We start from the raw sequence: 21,825 nt of genomic DNA, 5'->3' as shown, positions 1-21,825 counted from the left end.
ATGTTTGCGTGTGCGTAAAAACTGCGTATATGCATGTGTGTGCGTGGGCATGTAGCGAGAGCGTAATAATTAGCGTGCCGTGCTACGAATCCGGTGACCCAAGTTCGATTCCCGCTCACGGCCAACATCAGTGACTAATATCTATACCGAGCTTGGGCTTCCCCTAGGTTAGCTGGGCCCTTTCATCCGTACCTGGCGGTGGGTGGATAACAAACATCACCGCTGGGGAAACAAAGGCGGCCGGGGGTGGTTGCTGGCCACCCACCCCCTCCTATGCCGTGCCGGCTGTCATAGGTGCTCGCAAACAGCGCTTGCTCCAACAGTGTTCAGGCTACACGGGGGATCCGTCGTCTCTGTGTGCGATGGGCAGCAGTCCGCAGGGTCACGTCCGTCCGTCACCGTCCCTCGTGTCAACGCCACCACGGGGCCATCTCACGCCGCACCTTTGCTGTGATCGTCCGAGTCGCTATCGCTCTCGCTGTTGTCGCCTGACCGTGGGTGGGGGTGAGCGGGGGGGGGCATGTGGGGGGGGAACAGCAGAAGAAACAGACGTCGCATGACATTCCATTACATGGCCACTGTCAACACCGTCCCCCCATTGAATAAACTGCACCCTGCCATAGGAATGTGGAGTTTAAAAAAAACATCAAATAAACTCGTGGTGGTGTGTCACACGAGGCCGTGGCCATCGCTCATCCCCCCCACGCTTCACCTTCCCGTGAAGTAATCGCAAGGGGTCAGAGTTCACGGTCGAGCAACGATGGGAAAGCTACGCGCGCTGGAATTTTTTGGAAGAAAATAACCCCGTGAAATATCGGCTCCTAATTGTTAATTATTTGCGTTGCCCTTGGTTTGCTGATCTATGACGGGGTTGGGGTGGGGATGGAGGTCAGACAGAGCAGGACCACATTCCTCTCGACGCTACGTCAAGTGTACGAGCACAAAAGCAAAGATCACCCCCCCCCCCCCCCCCCGTACGGCCTCAACAGACTGTTGGGACAAGTGCTGTTAGCGAAGAGCAGCACCTATGAAGGCCGGCGGCTCGGCACACGAGAAGGTAGTGTGACCAGGACATTGCCCGACCGCCTTTGTCTTCCCAATGAGACAAAGGCGGAGTTCTCACGTAAAGGCCGAGTCGACCTCGAGGAAGGCCAGGTACCGGATCAGATCTCCGAAGGGCACACACGCGATGGTGGGTTGACGGAACGAACCGACGTCGTGGTGAACTCGCAAAACTGGAACGAGGGGGGTCCAATGGGGGGGGAGGGTGGTGGGGGGGCGGGAGTCCATGGTATGGGGGACCCATTGACTTGACGCCGTTTGTGGCTCACGATGGCCGTGGCAACCGTGACAAGGAGCGGTCGCCGTGGCGACGACGGGGCTCACCGCGCAGGGAGGCGGTCTCCGCGTTGCTAGGCGAGGTCTTCCTCCAGCGCTTCTTCCCACGCTTCGCCGTGAACACCTCGTTGATCTTCTGCACCATCTTGGGGAGGGGGAGAGACGAGCGGAGAGGGAAAGTCAGCTGGGCGAGCGACGGGGCGAACCTCGTCGCAGCGCAATCGCCGGCCGGAAAAAAAAGGACGGATCTCAGAATCTTTATCTGGACTGCCGGAGGAATCTGATGAGCCGTGAAGCTCTTTTCCACATATGTCCTCCGGTCACAGCGAGTTACAACAACAAACAAACAAATAGCGATAGGAGCAAAGGTGTTGCTCGTGCAAAGGTTCCCAGCCTTGCCCAGACCACCAGCTCAATGCGCATCCTTACGTGTTGTTACATCTATGGTACGGTTACCTTGTTATAATAATAATTTCAGCACCGGGGAGACAAAGGTAGCCGAGGCGGGGCGGTGCTGGACACGCCACGTGTACTTTGCGCGCCGTGCCGGCCTTTGCAGGTGAAGGGTAACGGCACTTCACTTGCCCCCGGACCCTGTGTGGGGTGGGCTACACGGTGGACCTTTGTCTTTGTGTGCGCGCGTGCCCGTGTGGTTTTAAGGCAAAGCACGTGGCTACTGGCTCCGGTCTCGCCCCCCCCCACCGACCCAACCCCCCCCCTCTCCATCCCTTTCCCACCACCCCAGTTGGCAGTTCCGCCGCTCGCCTTTTGATCCCATCTGGGGAGCAACTGGGGCCGCACGCGGTGGCCAATCCCTCTCTGTGTGCAGTGGCAACAGCAGCAGCAGCAGCAGCAGCCTAGACGCCAGGTCATAGCTCCCTCACCCCCCCCCCCCCCGCATCTAAAACTCAACTATTTTTTATTTTACCAGGTAAGCCCACACTGAGCTACGTAGTTCTCTTTCAGAAGCCACCTGGCAACGAGTGAGAGCTCAAAGAAGTGGCTTGTCGTGTGGAAACGCTGCTTTTTGTGTCTAGTTTGTTGTTTTTTCGGTAAAGTCACGTAGGTAAAAATAAAAATAAATAATAAAAATTATAAAAATAATAGAAATAAAATAACAATTTGTTGTTGTTCCCACGCACCTCCAATTAGCACGGTTGGCTTTGTACGGTGCGATAGTAGTTCAACATACATTCACACATCATGCAGCCAAATACTATAATCGCACACGTTGATTCGAAATGTGGAGGGAAAAAGCAGACGACCAAGGGAAAAATCCACGCGATCACAAGGAGATAGAGAGAGAGAGAAGAGCAAACTCCAAATATACAGCAGCAGCAGCAGGCGTCGTCAGGGTCGGGATCGAACCCACGCTCTCCTGCACACCAGGCGACGGAGATAACATCTGACCACCGCCCCCCCGCCCCCCCCCCTTACCTTGGGCACACGGCGGGGGTGCTGCTGCCGGAAGGAGACGTCGCTGGCCGTGCTCACGGTGTCCTCCGTGGCCCCCCCGCGGGGGGATCCCCCCCCGCCCAGGGAGCGCCGGGGCCCCACCAGCGTCGCGATCGCCGGCTCCGTCAGCGTCTTCTTGAGCGGCAGGCGTCGCCGCCCCTCCGAGTCGCCCCCATTGAGCCCCACCGCCCCCGACGGCGACGATGGGGATGCCGCCGCCGCCGTCGTCGATGAGGCAGAGTGGGGACAGCTGCCCATGAGGCTCTGGGTTCTGCGGTGGCTCTGGGAGAGAGGGGCGGGGGGGCGGGAAACGATGTGGAAGAGGAGGTGAGTCACTGGCGCCACGGTGGCCAGTAGATGTTATATCCCTCGCCTGGTATGCAGGAGGTCGTCGGTTTGATCCCGACCCTGACACTGACGATGCCTGTATATTTGGGGTTTTAGTTGACGCTCAACCCTGGATCATCGCTCGATTCTCCAGCGACACCCGATGCTGTGATTTGTTGAGACTCTGATGACCACCCCCAGCTTGCAGTCTCGATCCTTCAACTTGAATGTGCAATTTCATTGAGAGACTACGAGTTGCCTCGGTGTGCTCTGGGACTGTTGCTGTTTTATTGCCTTGCCCAAGCTTGCATTGAGTGTTGAAAAATCGCCAGGAATGCATCTACCTATGCAATTTCTACTAATAAACGTTATTTAGTTTTTAGTGACTTGCTTACGTTTTCTCTACTTTTCACTCCTTTAGTTTTTTGTATTGCTAATTGTTGTTATTGTTGCTGCTGTAACTTTGCTGACCCCATTCCCCTGACTGGACATCTGTGAAAAAGAGCTTCATAGCTCACCAGATTCCTCCTCCCGTCTAAAGATAGATTCTAATTCCGCTTCTCTCGCCTGGTCCCACCGGCTCGTGCGGTTGGCCTCTACCCCCCCCCCCCCCCCCCCACGGTGTTGAGACGCCGGCGAGGGACGCCCACGGCTTGCGCCACCCACTCTTGGGGGGGTTGTCGGCGCTCGGCCGAACCCAGGGACACCGCGCTCAGCAGCGCCCGGTGAGGCCGGCACGGCGCAATGTGGCGGTGGTGTGCCCGCGGCCATCACGGCAGGCCGCCCTTTGTCTCCAGTTTACACAAACCGCACCGAGGTGCTCATTTAAGGCTGAGTTGACCTCGGGGAAGCCCAGGACAAGTTCAATGTTGTCCGTGAGCGGGAATCGAACGCCGGTGGCCGGGTTCGTCGCGCAGCGTAGCGCTAACCGCTGCGCCACCACTCCCCAAAGACAAAGATCCCCCGTATAGCCCTAACAGACTGTTGTCACGCAAAGAGACGTTCACATAGGCGTGTGCACACACACATGCGCGCACGCATACCGGCGATGGAGTGGAGAACTTGCGCAGCTGTCCCCAGGGCCGCTGTGCGGAGGAGCGGCGCCCGTTGCGCGACGAGAAGGCCCGCTTGCGCCCCGTGAAGAAGCAGTGCGGCTCCACGTCCTCGTAGGGGTTCTCCCGCGACGCGTCTGCTGGCGCTCCCCCAGCGACGCCGGCGCCACCGCCATGCACAGACACAGGTAAAGTCCCCCGCACCTCCCACCGGGTGGACATACATAGCCGGTAGGGGCCCCTATCAGAGCTCCTGTGTGCCTCGCCCGGTACACAGGAGCTCGTGGGTTCGACCCCGACCCTGACGATGCCTGCTGTATATTTGGAGTTTGCAGTGTATCTCTCTATCCCCTTGGACGCGTGGATGTTTTTCCGGGTCCTCTGTTTTTTATCTCTCCACATTTAGAACCAACATCACACGCTCAGACTATTTTACTGCTATACATTGCCACGCCATGATGATGATAAGCGAACTCCGTTGAGCTATCCATTTGTGATAGCAAGGTCACTTCTGAAAAAGAGCCGTACAGCTCAGTGGGCCTAACCTGGTGAAATAAAAATAGTTTAATCGTTTTTTTATAGTTTATTAAGGCCGGCACCTATGATGACGGGGTGAGGGGGGGGCAGCTCCCTTACCGACGATATCCTCGTACACATTCTCCTCCGAGCCGTTCCGCCCGTGTGCGCTCCTCCGCTCCGGGTTTTTCCTGCCGATGGGCGGGAGCCCCTCACCTCGATCCCTCGGGGTCTCACTGCCCTCCAGAGATTTCCTGCCCATGAAGGAACGCACACGTGTACACACATACACACGTGTACATAGACACGAGGACACACATACACACGTGTACACACATAGACACGTGTACACACATACACACGTGTAGACACGTGTACACACATAGACACGTGTAGACACGTGTACACACATAGACACGTGTACACACGTGTACACACAGACACGTGTACACACGTGTACACACAGACACGTGTACACACATGTACACACAGACACGTGTACACACATACACACGTGTACACACAGACACGTGTACACACATACACACGTGTACACACGTGTACACACAGACACACGTGTACACACAGACACACGTGTACACACAGACACACGTGTACACACATACACACGTGTACACACATACACACGTGTACACACAGACACGTGTACACACATACACACGTGTACACACATACACACGTGTACACACATACACACGTGTACATAGACACGAGGACACATTGAAAAAGCTTTTCTTTCGAACTAATCTTTGTATTTAGTTTGTTGTTCTTCCCTCCGCACCTCCGATTAGCACGGTTGGCTTCATACGGTGCAACAGAAGTTCAACCTACATACATACACACGTGTAAATAATATCTCTCGCTTTCGGATGCTCGTTCTGTAAATGAGATAAACTCCAAATGATGAGTGCAGCCCTCCAACGGAGCGTATCTCTTTGTGCGCGCCAGTGAAAGCGAGTGACCGCGAGTGACCGCTAATGCCGCCGACGCACTTGCTGCCTCCGCTGCCGCCGCTGCCGAACCGACTCTTGCCACGGGCGGCCCTCGGCTTCCGCGACACCACGGGCGTCTCCTCCAGCAGTCGCTCTCCTCCTACTCGGCATCCCACCCCCACGCTGCCGGATTCCTCCCCATCCCCTCCGTCCCCCTCCTCCCCGGCGCCATCCACCGCCCCCGGTGCCGGCGTCGTCCGCTCGGCGTGGTACTCGAACGTCCGCCGCGGCTTGGGCACGGGGTTCACCGAGATCGGCGTGAACGCCGCCATGACGCCGCCGCCCCCCGGCCCTCCCCCCGACGCGGCTGCCGACCTTGCGCCGGAGGCGGCGAAATCGTTCGGCGGCGAGGCCGATGACGAACCCGGCGATGGTGGCGGCGGCGTTGCTGGCGAGGAGACCGTGGCGGCGGCCGTGGGCCTGAGCGACGCTCCGTCTGGGCACAGCGGGTCGGCACGGCAATGATCGGTGGGATGCTCGGCGAGCGTAAAAGTTTGGTTGCGACGACGCACAACTTGGAGGCTTGCAACACATGTCAGTCTCACCGCAATGTGTAAGGTGACGGTTAGGGTTGCGGTTACGGTTGTGGTTAGGGTTAGTGTTACAGTGTAAATTATCGAATGAGACGCACACAGCAGACAGCCCCCAAGCAACGGTGCAACACTCGTGACACCACGCAGACTGGAGAGTACACAGGACAGGAGGACAATTCAGGCAGGCGCTGGTGCCAAGAACACGGACGGTCGAGCCTGTAGGCGACTACAAACACGCCGCCGTCATAGCCACCGAATAACGGCGCAGGCTGGAAAACCACGAACAAGGCACAAACGTGCGCACAAATCACACGGCCTTTTCGCAACCAAAAATAAACATCAGCATATCCCGAAGAAAAGCATTGTGGTCCTCTCTCTTCTTAGATCACTGCCAGCACAATTGTGAGCGTTCTTGACTAGCGCTGTGCCGATGAGTCGTGATTAGGACGGCACCGCTCCAGAGCCTGTGTGTCACTGCTGTAGCCGCTGTCAGTCAGGGTCACTCAACAAGAGGAGACCACAATGCAGTGCTTCAGGAAGTGCCGATGGTTTATTTTTATTTTGCATATGCACACTTGGTTGTGCGTCTCGCTACACATTTCTGCGCCCCATCTGCAAACGCAGACAACACAAAAACCAGACGGACAGAAAACAATTACGAAGGAGATATAAAAAAGATGAAAAACAACGGAATAAATTTCGATTTAAAGCTTTCGTGACTGCAGGTATTCATCTTCTTGGTTCTTTCGGTAAAGTCACGTAGAAGGGAAATAATGAAATAATAATACAATAAAAATAAAACATAAAATAAAATATTATTTTATTTAAATTTTTCTTTTATTATTTCCCTTCTACGTGACTTTACCAAAAGAACCAAGAAGAACAACGGAATAGTATAAACACAAGAAAAAAACAATACAATTTTCACCCCAAATTGCGATAATTCGTCAACCCTTGAGAAACTCGGACAACAATTACACTCTCCCACTGAACGCTCAATGGGAGGGAATGGATTTGAAATGCAAGCGATTCAATTGCATTCTCCCCCTGCGAGAAGCATTCGCAGTCTGACGAACAGTTTCCAAACGTCATGTACCAACGCCTGGGATAAGCAAGAGAGTTGTCTCAGATAGCGTAACGGGAGGTCACGGGGTTCAGCAGTCCATGGTTCTCAGGTTTAGCGATGTGATGGTCCCTGGTCAGTTTTCAACAACTTACACAAAGACCCATAGACTCACACAGAGACCCATAAACACATGGACAGAACTTATAATCAAGCCGGGATCGTCAGCCTAGTCACCGATGACTTCACAAACGAAGACAAAAAAAAACCCATCGTGACATTTCAACTCGGCATCCCTAACCCTGCCGAACTACGGCGGTCGCTTCTCAACGGCCGCCGAGCGAACACGGGGGGAGGCTGATCGCCCATTACCGAGGATGGAGGCTCCCAGCGTGGCCTCGACGTCATCCAGCAGCGACTCCCCACTCACTCTCCTCCACCCGGTCTCCGTGGGGCTGGCGTCGTCATCGCCGCCGCCGCCGCGCTCCCCCCTCCTCCTCGAGCCGCCCATCGCGAACCTCCCCCTGCCGCCGTCCGCGGTGCCGAGCGAGAGGCTCGCCGACTCCATCCTGCGGACGAGCGCCGCGTCGGGGCTGTAGTAGTTCCCGGGGAACTGCAGGAGGGAGGCGAGGGGGGTCGCTGCCCCCGTTGCCCCGCCGGCACCGGAGGCGGCGGAGGTGGCGGGAGGGCCGGGCGAGCCGGCCAGGCCTTCCTTGGCGGCCTTCTCGAAGGTCCGCACGCGCTGCAGCACCGACTCGCGCCGCTTCGAGTCGGCGCTGGTGCTGGCGGCGGCGGCGGCGTCGGAGGGGGAAGGGTGGCGGCACGCGCGGTCAGGGTCCCTGGCACGGAGGCGCACGCTCGCGCCGGCGCCCGGGCACGGGGCAGGGACGCCGCCTGGGATGGGCACACGCACGCACACACACACACACACACACGGGCAAGCACACACACACACGGGCAAGCACACGCACCACACACACACACATAAGCACACACGCATGCACACATACACACACATACAGGCAAGCACACACGCACGCACACACACACAGGCAAGCACACACCCACGCACACACACACACACGGGCAAGCACACGCGCACACACCACACACACACACACACACGTACGTTTCTTGTTATCATTTGAGTTTTCACGCCGGCGAACAATTCGTTCTATGTGATTGCTGTGCATCTCTGTGCGAGTTGATGGATCTCTGTGTGAGTCAATGGGTCCCTATGCACATCTGTGGGTGTCTATACGAGTATATGGCTCTCTGTGTAACTCTATGGGTCTCTATGTGAGTTCATGAGTTTCTATGAGTCACTGGTGTCCTTGAGACCCCCCACTTTAGTGACGTGCGGCTTAAACCCGGATTCCAACCCCACACCCTTAGCGGTGCTGGCTCATCATCTGTCATCACCCCCCATCCCCACTCCCCAAGCCACTTCAAGGCCCACTCGTTGCTGCGACGCCGGCAGCAAAACGCAAAACCCGGGGGTCGACTCCCGTTACCGTTCTCCGCTCCCCGGCAACCTCCGGCGTCGCCGTCGCTTCGTCCGCCGGCGCCGTCGCCTCCCGGGAAGGCGTTGCCCTCGCCGGGTGGGGGGCCCCCCGCCCCCCCCCTCGCGCCCTCGAGGGGGGGGGGCGGCGGTGACCGCGCGGGCGACGCCGCCGCCGCCGCCCGTGACGCTGAAGCGGCTGATGATGGAGACGCGGTACCCGGCCGGGGCCCGTGCCATCTCCCCCGTGGCCGAGCCGGCCGGGACCGTCGCTGCGGGACAGCCATATGGGGGAGGGGGGGGGCGTTACACAGACAAAGGTCGAGCCGTGTAGCCCGCACGAGGCTGTTGGGGCAAGTGGCGTTATCGAGCGACGGTGGAGGGAGGAGCGATGGCGTGGGCTCGACGGGGTGGTGTGTGCCGGCACCGCATCCGCCCGGCCGCCTTTGTCTCCCCAGTGGCGACGTTTGATACGCCGGGTATTCTGTGAAGGTTTGGTCGACCGAGGAGAGGGGCCCATGACCAATGCAGATATCACTCGCAACTAATGTTGCTCGTGGCGGGGAATCGAACCCAGGTTAATTGTGGTCCGGTGCACGAAATACCGCATGCAAACATACGTACATACCGAGTTCATCGACTTACACAGAGACCCATTGACTTACACAGAGACCCATTGACTTACATAGACACCCACAGACTTACACAGAGACCCACAGACTTACACAGAGACTCTTAAACTCATTTAGTCATCGAGGTCCAAAATGAGCGGTGGCGAAGGGGCGAACACTCCGCAACCGTGAATCCGGCCGGGTTCAATGCCTCGCCGTAGCGAACATCGCTTGCGAGTCCGAACCGGCCCCAAGAGACGGCCTCCCCTTCCAACCAACCGACGCTGGGCAGTGCAGTTAAGTACGGTCAAATGGCCCCCGTATGTATGTGTGTGTGTGCGTGTGTGCATGCGTGATCCGAAGCTGCGAACGGTTACAATTGATCCGGTGCAATGCAGGGAGTGGCGCGTCCACGCCCGTATCCCGAAATAAAACCCAAACATCTAAAACCTAAAACCAAAAACCCAAAAGGCTCACCTCCATTCTTCACGGCGACGCCGTTCGGCACCGCACCCTCCGCCGTTTTGGGGGGGCAGCCGGCGCCGGTGACCTCGGCCGCGGGGGTCACGGGTCCCCTAGGGGTCCCCGCCGCCCCCCCTCCTCCTCCTGCTCCAGCCCCCCTCTGCTGCTCCGGGGGCAGCACGGCCGGGCCCCGGGGCCGGGCCTGCAGCGCGGAGCTCACGTAGCGGGGGGGCTCCGCCGTGCAGGGCCCCCCCCCGCCGCGGGCTCCGCATGACCGGCCCCCCACGGACGCCTTCAGCGCCGCCGCCGCCTTGAGGCCGCTCCTGCGGACACACGTGGTTCATAACGGCCGCGTCGCCGGAGCGTCGATAGAGCCCGGCCTCAGCGGCGTGGTTGGCACCCGCCACCACCCGCCATTGACACCCCACACCGCCCCCCCCCCCGCCAGTGCTGTTTGTTGCTGGCCGCTCGGCGTGCCGGCCCTTTAATGAAGCGAGGTGAGAACCGGTCGCAATCCCGGGCGTCGCTCCTGTAGACGCGTCGCCGAACAGCGCAGCGCGGAAAGGGGGGAAGACGCAGCGGGAAGAGCACGAGGGAGAAAGCACCCCCCCCGCCCAGCCTCCCCCCCAGCCCCCCCGTGGTAACGCAAAGGGGGGGGGTTCAACGGGGACATTCAAGATTCCGGTAAAAGTAAACCCGGACCGTTGGCCCGAGCGGTGGAGCGAGCGGTGGAGCGAGCGGTTCGCAATCGGAAGGTCGAGAGCTCGGGTCCTGGTTGGGGCGGTGGTGGTCGGCTCGGCCCATCATCCCTCCCTCCGGGGCGGGGGGTTCGATAAAACGAGTACCGCTCTTTACATCGGGAAGGTCAACAGAGGTTGTGCTCTTGGAGAGACTCGCCACCCATGCCATGGAGGCTTGTGACCCAGGACGTCACAAGCCTCCATGGACGTTTGGGTGATGCTGATACTGCTGTGTGTGATCCCAGTTGAGGGCACCACAGAGGCGAGATGTTAACTACCTCGCCTGGTATACAGGAGGTCATCGGTTCAATCCCAACGCTGATGCCTGCTGTATATTTGGAGTCTGCGTGTCTCTCTCTCTCCCCGCGGTCACGTTTGTGCCCCCACATATAGAAGCAACGTGCGTGTACAGTATTTGGCTGCTACTGTACATTCCCACGTGACAAGCCACTTCGTTGAGCTACCATCTGTGGCCAGGTCGCTTCTGAAAAAGAGCTACGTAGCTCAGTGGGACTTACTTAGGTAAAGTAAAAAAAAACATTTTTTTGTTTAGTTTTTATGGAGCGCTGAGCGAGGGGAAACTTCGCTGCATGCGCAGGGAGACGTTTCGCAATCGCGCATTCACTCCCGACGGCGCGAATGGCATCCTCGTGAATCTGGCGGGGGGGGGGATCGTCGTGAATTGCGAACGATTTAAACGCGGAGTTAAGAAACGCGGCAAGCCTGAGATCATGGGTTTGAATCCTCGTTTCAGCCGCCCGTGCTTAATCCGGATTCTCAAGCATCGAAAGTGGAGGGTGTCGGCAGCCGGTCATCAATTGACCGGGGGGCCTGTAATCCAGCACTGTCGAGGCAGCAGCGAGGGCTGGTAGATCACTACACACACAGATGTTGTTCCTGTGGATGTCCCGGAGGAGTCGTACCCTGGCTCGCCAGGAGAAGGTGGCACAGCAAAGTGGCGGACTAACACCAACATCATCTGTCCCTTCTATACGGGGGATAGAGCGTTGCGCCCTCGCACGCGTGGGTTTGCTCGAGGAGCTCCCGATTCTTGCCACGTGTATAAACACTCATCGCTAATTGGCTGACAAGTATATTAATCAACAGAGGACCACAGATCTTGGGAAGTTGTTTGGCAGCTCTGGCTCACCGCCCAGCTCTGCTGCCTCGGCAATTTAGATGCAATTTGCACGAACGCCAATGATGCAATATACATAGAAATCATTACTGTAACTTCCCGTTGCACATTCAATGGTTGCAAAACGACAGCACCGAGGACTAAAAATACAACTCGCGTTGATTGCCGCATGACAAACACCACTTCAGATTACAACAGCACTGTGCAGTTGGAGTTGTCTAAACATGTTAATGTGGCAGGACCCACAAAGACAAAGATCCCCCATATAGCCTTAACAGACTGTTGGGGCAAGTGCCATTAGCGAGCACCTCTGAAGGGCGGCACGGTACACAAGGGGGTTTTTGGTGGCTAACACCACGCCCGACCCGCCTTTGTCTCCCCAGTGGCGATGTTTTTTTTTACACACCGCACCCAGATACTCATTTCAGGCTGAGTCAACCTAGAGGATGCCCAGGACCGGTTCAGATAATCGTCACTGGTGTTAGCCGTGAGCGGGAATCGAACTCGGGTCGCCGAGTTCGTGGCGCAGCGTAGCGCTAACAGCTACACTACCACTCCCGACGCACAGACTCACCCACACACGCACACACGCGCACACGCGCACACGCGCACACGCGCACACGCGCACACGCGCACACGCGCGCACACGCGCACACACGCGCACACGCGCACACGCGCACACACGCGCACACGCGCACACACGCACACACGCGCACACGCACACACGCACACACGCGCACACGCGCACACACGCACACACGCACACACGTGCGCAAGCACGGCCTGCAAATGCATTTGCTTGTTCAACGCAATGAGATCATCCCTTGGCAGGAGTCCCAGTCCCCTGCGTGGGGGTCCAGGCACATCCCACAGGCCAACCCCGGCCCACGTACGCACCATCACCTCCAGTGCAAACATCACTATCATCAACATCCTCCTCCTCCTCACACATCCACTTTCATCAACACCATCAGCAGCGGCAGTGTCAACATCAGCGGCGGGCCGACTGGGCAGATCCTGAGCATAGTCTCTGTGAGCCTCGGTGAGGATGAGCAGGAGGAGGAGTCATAGCGAGGAGGAGGTTGGAACAAAGAGGAGATGGAGGAGCAGAAGGGGGAGGAAAAGATAGCGCAGGAGTGAAGAGGAAGCGGAGAGAAGGGCCCCTCCCCGTTCATCGCTGCTGAGTCGCACGTTCTGCAGGCGCCGCGTGGAGACCACGACGGAGTGCGTGGTGGTCGGGGGGGGAGGGGGTAAGGAGGGGGAGGGGGTCTCGTATTTGATCCGAGCAGACCAGCACCACGCACCACACGAGGAAGAGCAGCGGGAATTATTTATTTACCTCTGCATTGAAAAGACTTTCTCCTGGCCTCGGCGATTCACGCGACGAAGGCGGCGTCCACCCCTTCGTACAACCAGGAACCCGGCACGTCCGTGCACACTCGGCAGCGTCAATAACCAACGCGCCGCACACGCACCGGCTTGGACTACCGGCGTCCCATCGGCAGAGCCGCGCTTGCTCGAACCGACGACGCCGGCGCGACCGGTTCTCGCGAAAGCACTCGCTCCACAAACGCCGCTCACCGCCGCTCACCGCCGCTCACCGCCGCTCACCGCTCATCCGCTGCCCCCCCGCACTCCCGCGCCCCGCACAGGTTCGCCGCTGGCGCCGCCGTCTTCGTCGGCGTCGTCGCTGTCTGGGAGCGGCTGGTGCTGAGCCCGTTCCTCAAGGCAACACCACCGCCGCCACCGCCGCCACCGCCGCCACCACCGCCACCACCACCGCCACCACCGCTCCTATTGGCCGTCATCGCGACCGCCCGGCCTCATCGTGACCTGCGGACACGCGTCACAGGGACGTCGTCACAGTCAGCCACCGTGGTTTCACGACGTCATCGCGGGAGCCGTCCACGCCTGCTACCGGTCACGACCATCAGCATCGTCGTCGTCATCGTGATCATCATCATCGTTATTCATGTCGAGTGTTGTGGGTCGCAGCGTGTGGGTGTGATGGACAACCTGACGAGTACTCCACCACCCCGACCACGGGCCGAACAAAAATGAAAGCTGCCGACCGAGTTTGTGTTTTCACCGCAACAACAACAACAAGAAAAGGTGCGAGAAACGAAAAGCGCGGACAACCTTTGCTGGACGCATTGCCGCCGGAGGATCACGACCCAGCATTGCGGGGGGGGGGGGGGGGTTCCTGTGCCGCGTGCCCAAGGCGTCGTGCCCACACGGGCCAAGCCAAATCAATGAATCGTGAATCGTAACATCGGTCGTGAAAGCCCACGAATCAAATCGTCGTCATCGTCAAGGAGCGGTCTGGCGAGCCCCCCCTCCACTCCGTCGTGGCCCGAGTGGGTCGTTGTCAATAACATCAATAACGTCAACAACATCATCAACAACATCATCATCGTCGATGTCAATTACATCGTCAACAACAACACCAACATTATCAACAACATCATCAACATCGGTAACATTGGTGATGACGACATCACACATTGGCGATTAAAAAAAACTGCCACCGTTATATCTAATTGCCAAGCAGGCGAGATCGAACGCAAGCAGGCAATCGAGCCCGCGACCTCTGGATTGCAAGTCCAGTGTGTTGACCACAACACCGCCGTAGGCATGAGAAGTGATCTCCCATCGCCTGTTAGGCAGAAGGCCATGGGTTGGATCCCAGACCCTGGCGATGATTGTTGTTGCATATTTGGAGTCCCCGTGTTCTCTCTCTCTCTCTCCGTGGTGGTCACGTGGATTGTTCTCCGGGTTCCTCCGGTTTTGCACCCCTCCTCATTTAGAATCAATACGCATTCAGGTTGTTTGGCAGCTTTGCATTCCAACATGAGAAGCCAATGCGATGGTGAGCTCGCATCACGTGTGACCTCTCCATAACAGCTGAGAGTTCAGTGGGTTCTCCACCTTAACAACAATAATAATAAAATGCTCTCGAGAATGTCTCCCTATTAAATGTGGTAATGAGGGTTGTTTTGGGTCCCGCCACATGAACGTGGAATGTCCACATTTACTGCCCTCTGGCGCTGGCCGTTATGTTCCTCCCGTCAGACGTGGGCCCTCCCTCTCCAAATACAGACAAAGCACAAAGACCCCCGTAAAGCCTTAACAGACTGTTGGGGCAAGTCCTATTAGTAAACGCCCATGAAGGCTGGCACGACACACGAGAGGCTGGGTGGCCAGCACCACGTGCGACCGCCTTTGTCTCCCCAGTGCCGATGTTTTATACACCACACCAGCTACTCATTTGAGGCTGAGTCGACCTAGGGGAGGAGGCCCAGGACCGGTTCAGATAATCATCGTCACCGATGGTATTGGCCGTGAGCGGGAATCGAACTCAGGACGCGGGGTTCCTAGTGCAGTGAGCCAACAATTGCACCAACGATCCGGTAACAAAGCCAAAAATCCCCCGTATAGCCTTAACAGACTGCTGGGGCAAGCGTTGTTAGCGAGAACCTATGACGGCCGGCCCGGCACACGAGGGGGTGGGGTGGCCAACACCACGCCCGACCGCCTTTGTCTCCCCAGTGGCGATGTTTACACGCCACACAAGGTACTCATTTGAGGCTGAGTCGACGTGCATACACACAGGCACATCATGCACACACTGACACGTGCACACAAATATGCGCTCGCACGCGCGCACGCCGCCCCCATCCCAAACAGCTCCCCCCCCCGAACCCTACTGTATTGTGCAGGCTTCAAGAGAGAGGCTCTTTTGTACCCGGGCAGAGAAAGAGAGCGGAGGATGGGGAGAGAGAGTTTAATGTGAGAGAGAGTTTCAAAAAACTTAAATTCTTCGGCCTTTTGTTTGCATGCGGAGAGAGCGAGGTTCCGGGGATGCAACTTTCCCTGCACTCTGCCCGTGCTCTTCCCTCTCTCTCTCTCTCCCATCACTATCCTCCCACTCTCACATCGCCATCCTCCTACTCCCCACCCCTACTCTCCCATCACCCCCCCCACTCTCCCATCGCCCCCCCACTCTCCCATCGCCTCCCCCACTCTCCCATCGCCAGCTCTCTCCCTCTTCCACTCTCCCCCCTTACTCTCCCATCGCCAGCTCTCTCCACTCTCCCTCTTCCACTCTCCCTCTTACGCTCCCATCGCCAGCTCTCTCCCTCTTCCACCCCCCCACCTTACTCTCCCATCGCAAGCTCTCTCCTCTCTCCCTTAATCCATTTCCTCTCTTCCTCTCTCCTCTCTCTGCCATTCTCCCCCTCCCTCTGCCATTGCAATCTCCCTCCCCAGCTCTTCAACTCGACTCGACTCCCCCCAACTCTCCCATCGCCATCTCTCTCTTTTATCCTTCTCGCGCTACCCCTCAAGCTGCGCCAACCACAGCGCCACAGCCTCCCTATGGCTCTCCATACACTGTGTGGGTATCTACGTGATCTGCGTTAGTCAATGGATGACTACGTTAGTCTAAACATCTATTTGCAAGTCCACGAGTCCCTTTGTAAGCATTTTTTTTAAATACATGGGTCTCTATGCAAGGCTATGGGTCTCTATGGAAGTCTATGCCGGCACCTCCTATGAGTACGGTTGGCTACGTACGGTGCGACAGAAGTTCAACAAACACACTTGATACCCCTCCTCCTCCGTCTCATTGTTTTTGTGATCATCTCGCCAGCGGCTCCCCGAGTCACGACAGCGACACGGGGGGTGAGAGCAGCAGCAGCAGCAGCAGGAGGAGGAGGAGAGAGTTGGGGAGGTGGAGGGGGGGGATGAACCAATGAATCACCATCGTCATCATCCTCATCATAAACACCATCAGACTCATCATCAACATCATCAGCAGCAGTAGAAAAAACAGCATCAGAGTCATTATCATCATCAGCAGTAGACATTGTAGAGTCATCCCGTGGCTGCGACAGTGTTGGTGAGGAGGTGAGAACCACCAACATCATCACAAGCGACTGCTTTATCCACTGCTGGATGAAGGCTTCCCCACGCCATCCACTCTCCCCTCCCGTTCCCTGCGATGCTATAAGCGGACCGAGTCCTTCCCGAGTGGAGCCGACCTCCACCTCAACGCTCCACCTCGTCGCTCCATCTCCGTGGTGAGTCACCCTTAAGGGAGATCATCCTCTCATTTGGCTGCCCCATCAGCCCATCACCCCACCATTACCCCATCACACCATCACCCCACCATCAGTCTCGGTCCATCAGCCATCGGCTCCTTGTGGCCTTGATGGCTCCAGCCCGAGGCCCCACTAGCTCCTCCTACTGACTCTGTTAGTTTCACCAGGTAAGACCCCACTAGCTCCTCCTACTGACTGTGTTAGTTTCACCAGGTAAGGCCCCACTAGCCCCTCCTACTGACTCTGTTAGTTTCACCAGGTAAGACCCCACTAGCTCCTCCTACTGACTCTGTTAGTTTCACCAGGTAAGGCCCCACTGGCTCCTCCTACTGACTCTGTTAGTTTCACCAGGTAAGACCCCACTAGCTCCTCCTACTGACTCTGTTAGTTTCACCAGGTAAGACCCCACTAGCTCCTCCTACTGACTCTGTTAGTTTCACCAGGTAAGACCCCACTAGCTCCTCCTACTGACTCTGTTAGTTTCACCAGGTAAGGCCCCACTGGCTCCTCCTACTGACTCTGTTAGTTTCACCAGGTAAGGCCACACTGAGCTGTTAAAGGTTTGTTTCGAAAGCGACCTGGCCACAAGTGACAACTCAACGAAGTGGCCTTATCATCATCATGTTGACATGTATTGCAGCCAAATACTCGAAACGCGTGACGTTGATTCTTAATTGCCGGGGGGATGGTAACGAGAGAGACACGCAAAACTCCAAACATACAGCAGCAGGCATCATCAGGGTCTGGATGGATCCCACGACCTCCTGTAGACCAGGCGAGGTAGTTAACATCTCCTAGTCACCAGAGTCGACGCGAGGCGTCTCTCGACCCTGCGTTCCTCCCCGCGCGTGGCAACGCGAACCTCAGCGGAGCGCCTCGCACGGGGCGAGGGGTAAAGCATCCCAGCAGCCAGGGGCGGTGTGGCACCCCCCACCCGCATCGCCCCCCCCCGCATCACCCCCCCCCCCCCCCCCATTGTCGCCCGACCCGACCCACGCCTCCTGCTCTCCCACTCATCCACAATTCAAAGGGGGGGGGGGGGGGTGTAGGGGGGGGGGGCGGCGTGTGGGGGGTGGGGGATGGGGCTAATCTCACAGCCCCCCACGGTAATTCTCGCTCGGTGTAAACACAGAGGAGCCCCTAAACCCCCGAACAGTCCCACAGGGGCCCCTAAACAACCAGACAGGCCGCATCACGGCCCCACCACCCCTCTACCCCCACCGCCCCTCAACCCCCCCCACCCCTCAACCCCCACCACCCCTCTACCCCCCCCACCCCTCAACCCCCACCACCGCTCTACCCCCCCCACCCCTCAACCCCCACCACCCCTCTACCCCCCCCACCCCTCAACCCCCCCCACCCCTCAACCCCTACCACCCCTCAACCCCCACCACCCCTCTACCCCCCCCACCCCTCTACCCCCCCCACCCCTCAACCCCCACCACCCCTCAACCCCCACCACCCCTCTACCCCCCCCACCCCTCTACCCCCCCCACCCCTCTACCCCCCCCCCCACCCCTCTACCCCCCCCACCCCTCTACCCCCCCCACCCCTCAACCCCCACCACCCCTCTACCCCCACCACCCCTCTACCCCCACCACCCCTCTACCCCCACCACCCCTCTACCCCCCCCACCCCTCTACCCCCCCCACCCCTCAACCCCCACCACCCCTCTACCCCCACCACCCCTCTACCCCCACCACCCCTCTACCCCCACCACCCCTCTACCCCCACCACCCCTCAACCCCCACCACCCCTCAACCCCCACCACCCCTCTACCCCCCCCACCCCTCTACCCCCCCCACCCCTCAACCCCCACCACCCCTCTACCCCCACCACCCCTCTACCCCCACCACCCCTCTACCCCCACCACCCCTCTACCCCCACCACCCCTCTACCCCCACCACCCCTCAACCCCCACCACCCCTCTACCCCCACCACCCCTCAACCCCCACCACCCCCACGACAACAACAACGCCGCCCTTGCCACAGCGCCAGCTGCGAGGGCGCGACGTGCGGGGTGGCGTGAGCCCCCCCCCTCCCCCGTGCAGTTGCACCGCCTGCGCACCCCTCGATGGCCACGTCACACAGGCCGGGCGAATATCCGAAGGTGGAGAGAAAGAGGGGTCAGGGTTGGAAGACTCGCGGTCGGCTTCAGCGTTACAGATCAGACACGCGTCTATGTGTGTGTGTCTCCGTGTCAATGACTCCGTGCCTGTGTGTGTGTCTCCGTGTCTCTGTGTGTGTCTCCGTGTCAATGTCTCCGTGCCTGTGTGTGTGTGTCTCCGTGTCTCTGTGTGTCTCCGTGTCAATGTCTCCGTGCCTGTGTGTGTGTCTCGGTGTCTCCGTATTTGTCCAGCAAGCTCCCCTCTAACACCCTTCACGCACAGGGAGGCTTCTCCGACACGAGCGCACCTCTGGCTAACACGACCCCAGCACCCCCACCTCGTGTAAGGTCGCCCTGGGTTTCTTGCCAAAGCTTCGTCCTCATCCCAGTGCCTCTTCCCCCTTCCTCTCACTTCGTGGGTGCCGCGGTGGGGAGATGTTAACTCCCTCGCCTGGTACACAGGAGGTCGTGGGTTCCATCCCGACCCTGCCGCCTGCTGTATATTTGGAATCTGCGTGTCTCTCTTCCCGTGTCTCGCGTGGGATTTTTCTCCGCAATCCTCCGGTGTTTCCCTCCGCAGCTATGATCGGCAACAGGCGTTCAGAGCGTTCGGCTGCGATACATTCCCACGCGACCGTGAGCCATGCTTCGTCGAGCTATCGTTTTGTGATGGCAATGTCTCTTTTCAAAAAGAGCTACGCAGCTCAGTGGGGCCTTACCTGGGTAAAACACAAATATAAAATGTGGTTACCTTTAGGAGTTTACTGAGACATCGCCAGCAACACACAGCATGGGTCGCGGAAAACGAGCCGGCTACTCATCACGTGGTTTGTGAGTTGTAAGGGGGGGAATGTTTGACCCCCCCCCCCCAACGGTCCTAAACAGGTAAAGGCAAAGCCGGAGCATCCCTTGACCCAAGTGCGCTGCTGAATTGCGAAGTGGTACAGGGAGACGTAAATAAATAAACAATTTGGTGCCAGTTCTGGGGGGTTTCTTTTCCCGTCTGAATAGAAACTTTCCACACACCCCCCCTACACCTCCACACACACACCCCCCCACACGCACACCCCCCATGTTCCACGTGTTCAGCCAATAATTCCACTAATGAGCGTTTGGCTCTCTTAGGGGATCGGGAAACCGGAGAACCCGGAGGGAGAATCCCACCACTCAAAAGCTCCGCACAGACCGATTCAATAATCTACTGCTGCACCAAGCATCTGCTGGTCGCGTCGCAAGGCTGGCTGGCACTGCCGGTATTCTTGATAGCCACCGAAAGGTACAAAGATACCCCCCTCCCCCCGCGTCTTGGCTTGACAGGCTGTTGTGGCAAGTGCTGTTAGCGAGCAGCACCTACGAAGGCCACCACCACGCCCGGCCGCCTTTGTCTTCCGAGTGGCGATTTCTTATTCTACGCACCGCAACAGGTACTCATTTGAGGCAAAGTCGACCTAGGGGAGGCCCAGGACAAGGTTTTTAAATAATCGCCGCTGGTGTTGGTGGCCGTGAGTGGGAATCGAACTTGGGTGGTCGGGATCGTAGTGTAGCGCGCTAACCGCTGCGCCACCGCTCCCCAGATGCACCCACCCTGTGCATGTCCCCCATGCCCCCCCCCTCTTTATTTTCAGGTCTCTCCCCAAAGCTCCCTCCTCATCCCCGCGCCTTCACAACACTCCCTGGTATTGCTTCCTGCCTCCTTCCTTTGAGTCAGTGAGTGCGTGCGTGTATGGGCGGGTGAGTGAGTGTGGGAGTAAGAGGGGTGAGTGAGTGAATGGGTGAGAGGGTGAGTGAGTAGGTGAGCGGGTAATCAGGTGGTTGAGTAGGTGAGAGAGTTGGTGAGTGTTTGCTTCGATTGGAGAACAAGCGGGTCAGTGAGTGGGTGGGAGAGTCAGTAGGCGATTGAGTGTGCGAAAGAGTGGGTGAGTAGATGGGTGAGTGAGTAGGTGAGTGGGAGACTGAGTAGATGAGTGAGTGTTTATGCGAGTGTATGAGTAGGTGATCGAGTGAGTGGGTGAGTAGGTGATTGAGTGAGTGGGTAAGTAGGTGATTGAGTGAATGGGTGAATGCGTGTGTGAGTAGATGGGTGAGTGGGTGAGCGAATAGGTGAGTATTTTAGTGGGCGAGTGAGTGGGTGGTTGAGTGAGTAGGTGAGTAAGTGTTGGAGTGAGACGTTCGTTACATTCGGGGCCCATTACCAATGCGAGCCGCTGTTGCTTCTGAAGGTGTTGACCCGGATCGTCCCGCGAGGTCACAATCACCTCCCCGACTCCGCGAGCCCTCCCGCCCCCCCGCCCCCCGCCCCAGCGTTCCGTTCCCAGCGAGCGGAGTGCGAGAGCTGTGCTCTCAATCTGGATCTCGTTTGCGTTCAAGTTCTTTGTTTGCCTTTCTTGGCCTAAATCTCCGAAGCAGCCAGGGAATGGGTTGGTTTTTCAGCGACGGAGGGATGGAGGGAGGGTGGGTGATGCGAATGAGAGAGGAGGGAGAAAGAGAGTGAGGGAGAGATGGGATTTGAGAGTGAGGAGGATGGAGAGTGAGAGATGGGAGTGAGAGTGAGGATGGAGAGCGAGAGGAAGAGAGATTGGAGAGTGGAGGTAGAGAGAGAGAGAGAAAAGGAGAGCGATGAGATGGGTGGGTGATTGGAGTTGAGAGTGAGGAGGGTGGAGAGAGAGAGTGAGAGATCGGAGTGAGAGATCGGATGGAGAGAAAGAGGAAGAGAGATTGGAGTGAGAGTGAGGTGGATGGAGAAAAAAGGGAGAGAGATGTGAGTGGGAGTGAGGAGGAGAGAGAGCGAGGGAGAGCGATGGGACGGGTAGGTGATGGGAGTTGAGAGCGTGGAGGAGAGAGGAAGAGAGAGAGAGATGATGGGAGGG

The 21,825-nt window shown here is 58.0% G+C and overlaps 1 protein-coding gene across 1 annotated transcript in view; it reads right to left on the bottom strand.

The window, feature by feature from the left end:
• The window catches only part of LOC144933993 (DENN domain-containing protein 2B-like), a 38,499-nt gene extending 28,524 nt beyond the window's left edge, over window positions 1-9,975 (bottom strand). Inside the window, exons 1-9 of the mRNA XM_078859387.1 lie at window positions 9,887-9,975; window positions 8,812-9,070; window positions 7,670-8,191; window positions 5,702-6,137; window positions 4,811-4,942; window positions 4,164-4,335; window positions 2,776-3,075; window positions 1,387-1,483; window positions 444-488 (exon numbers count right to left, since the gene is read on the bottom strand). Coding sequence (XP_078715513.1) covers window positions 444-488; window positions 1,387-1,483; window positions 2,776-3,075; window positions 4,164-4,335; window positions 4,811-4,942; window positions 5,702-6,137; window positions 7,670-8,191; window positions 8,812-9,070; window positions 9,887-9,892 — 1,969 coding nt within the window. The 5' untranslated portion in view covers window positions 9,893-9,975. The remainder of the gene's footprint in view (window positions 1-443; window positions 489-1,386; window positions 1,484-2,775; window positions 3,076-4,163; window positions 4,336-4,810; window positions 4,943-5,701; window positions 6,138-7,669; window positions 8,192-8,811; window positions 9,071-9,886) is intronic.
• Window positions 9,976-21,825: the final 11,850 nt, after the last annotated feature.

This window comes from Lampetra fluviatilis, chromosome 8 (assembly GCF_964198595.1).
Source record: "Lampetra fluviatilis chromosome 8, kcLamFluv1.1, whole genome shotgun sequence".
Lineage (NCBI taxonomy): Eukaryota > Metazoa > Chordata > Hyperoartia > Petromyzontiformes > Petromyzontidae > Lampetra > Lampetra fluviatilis.
The sequence above is the reverse complement of the archived record's forward strand: the minus strand, read 5'-3'. Positions and strand labels throughout refer to the sequence as shown.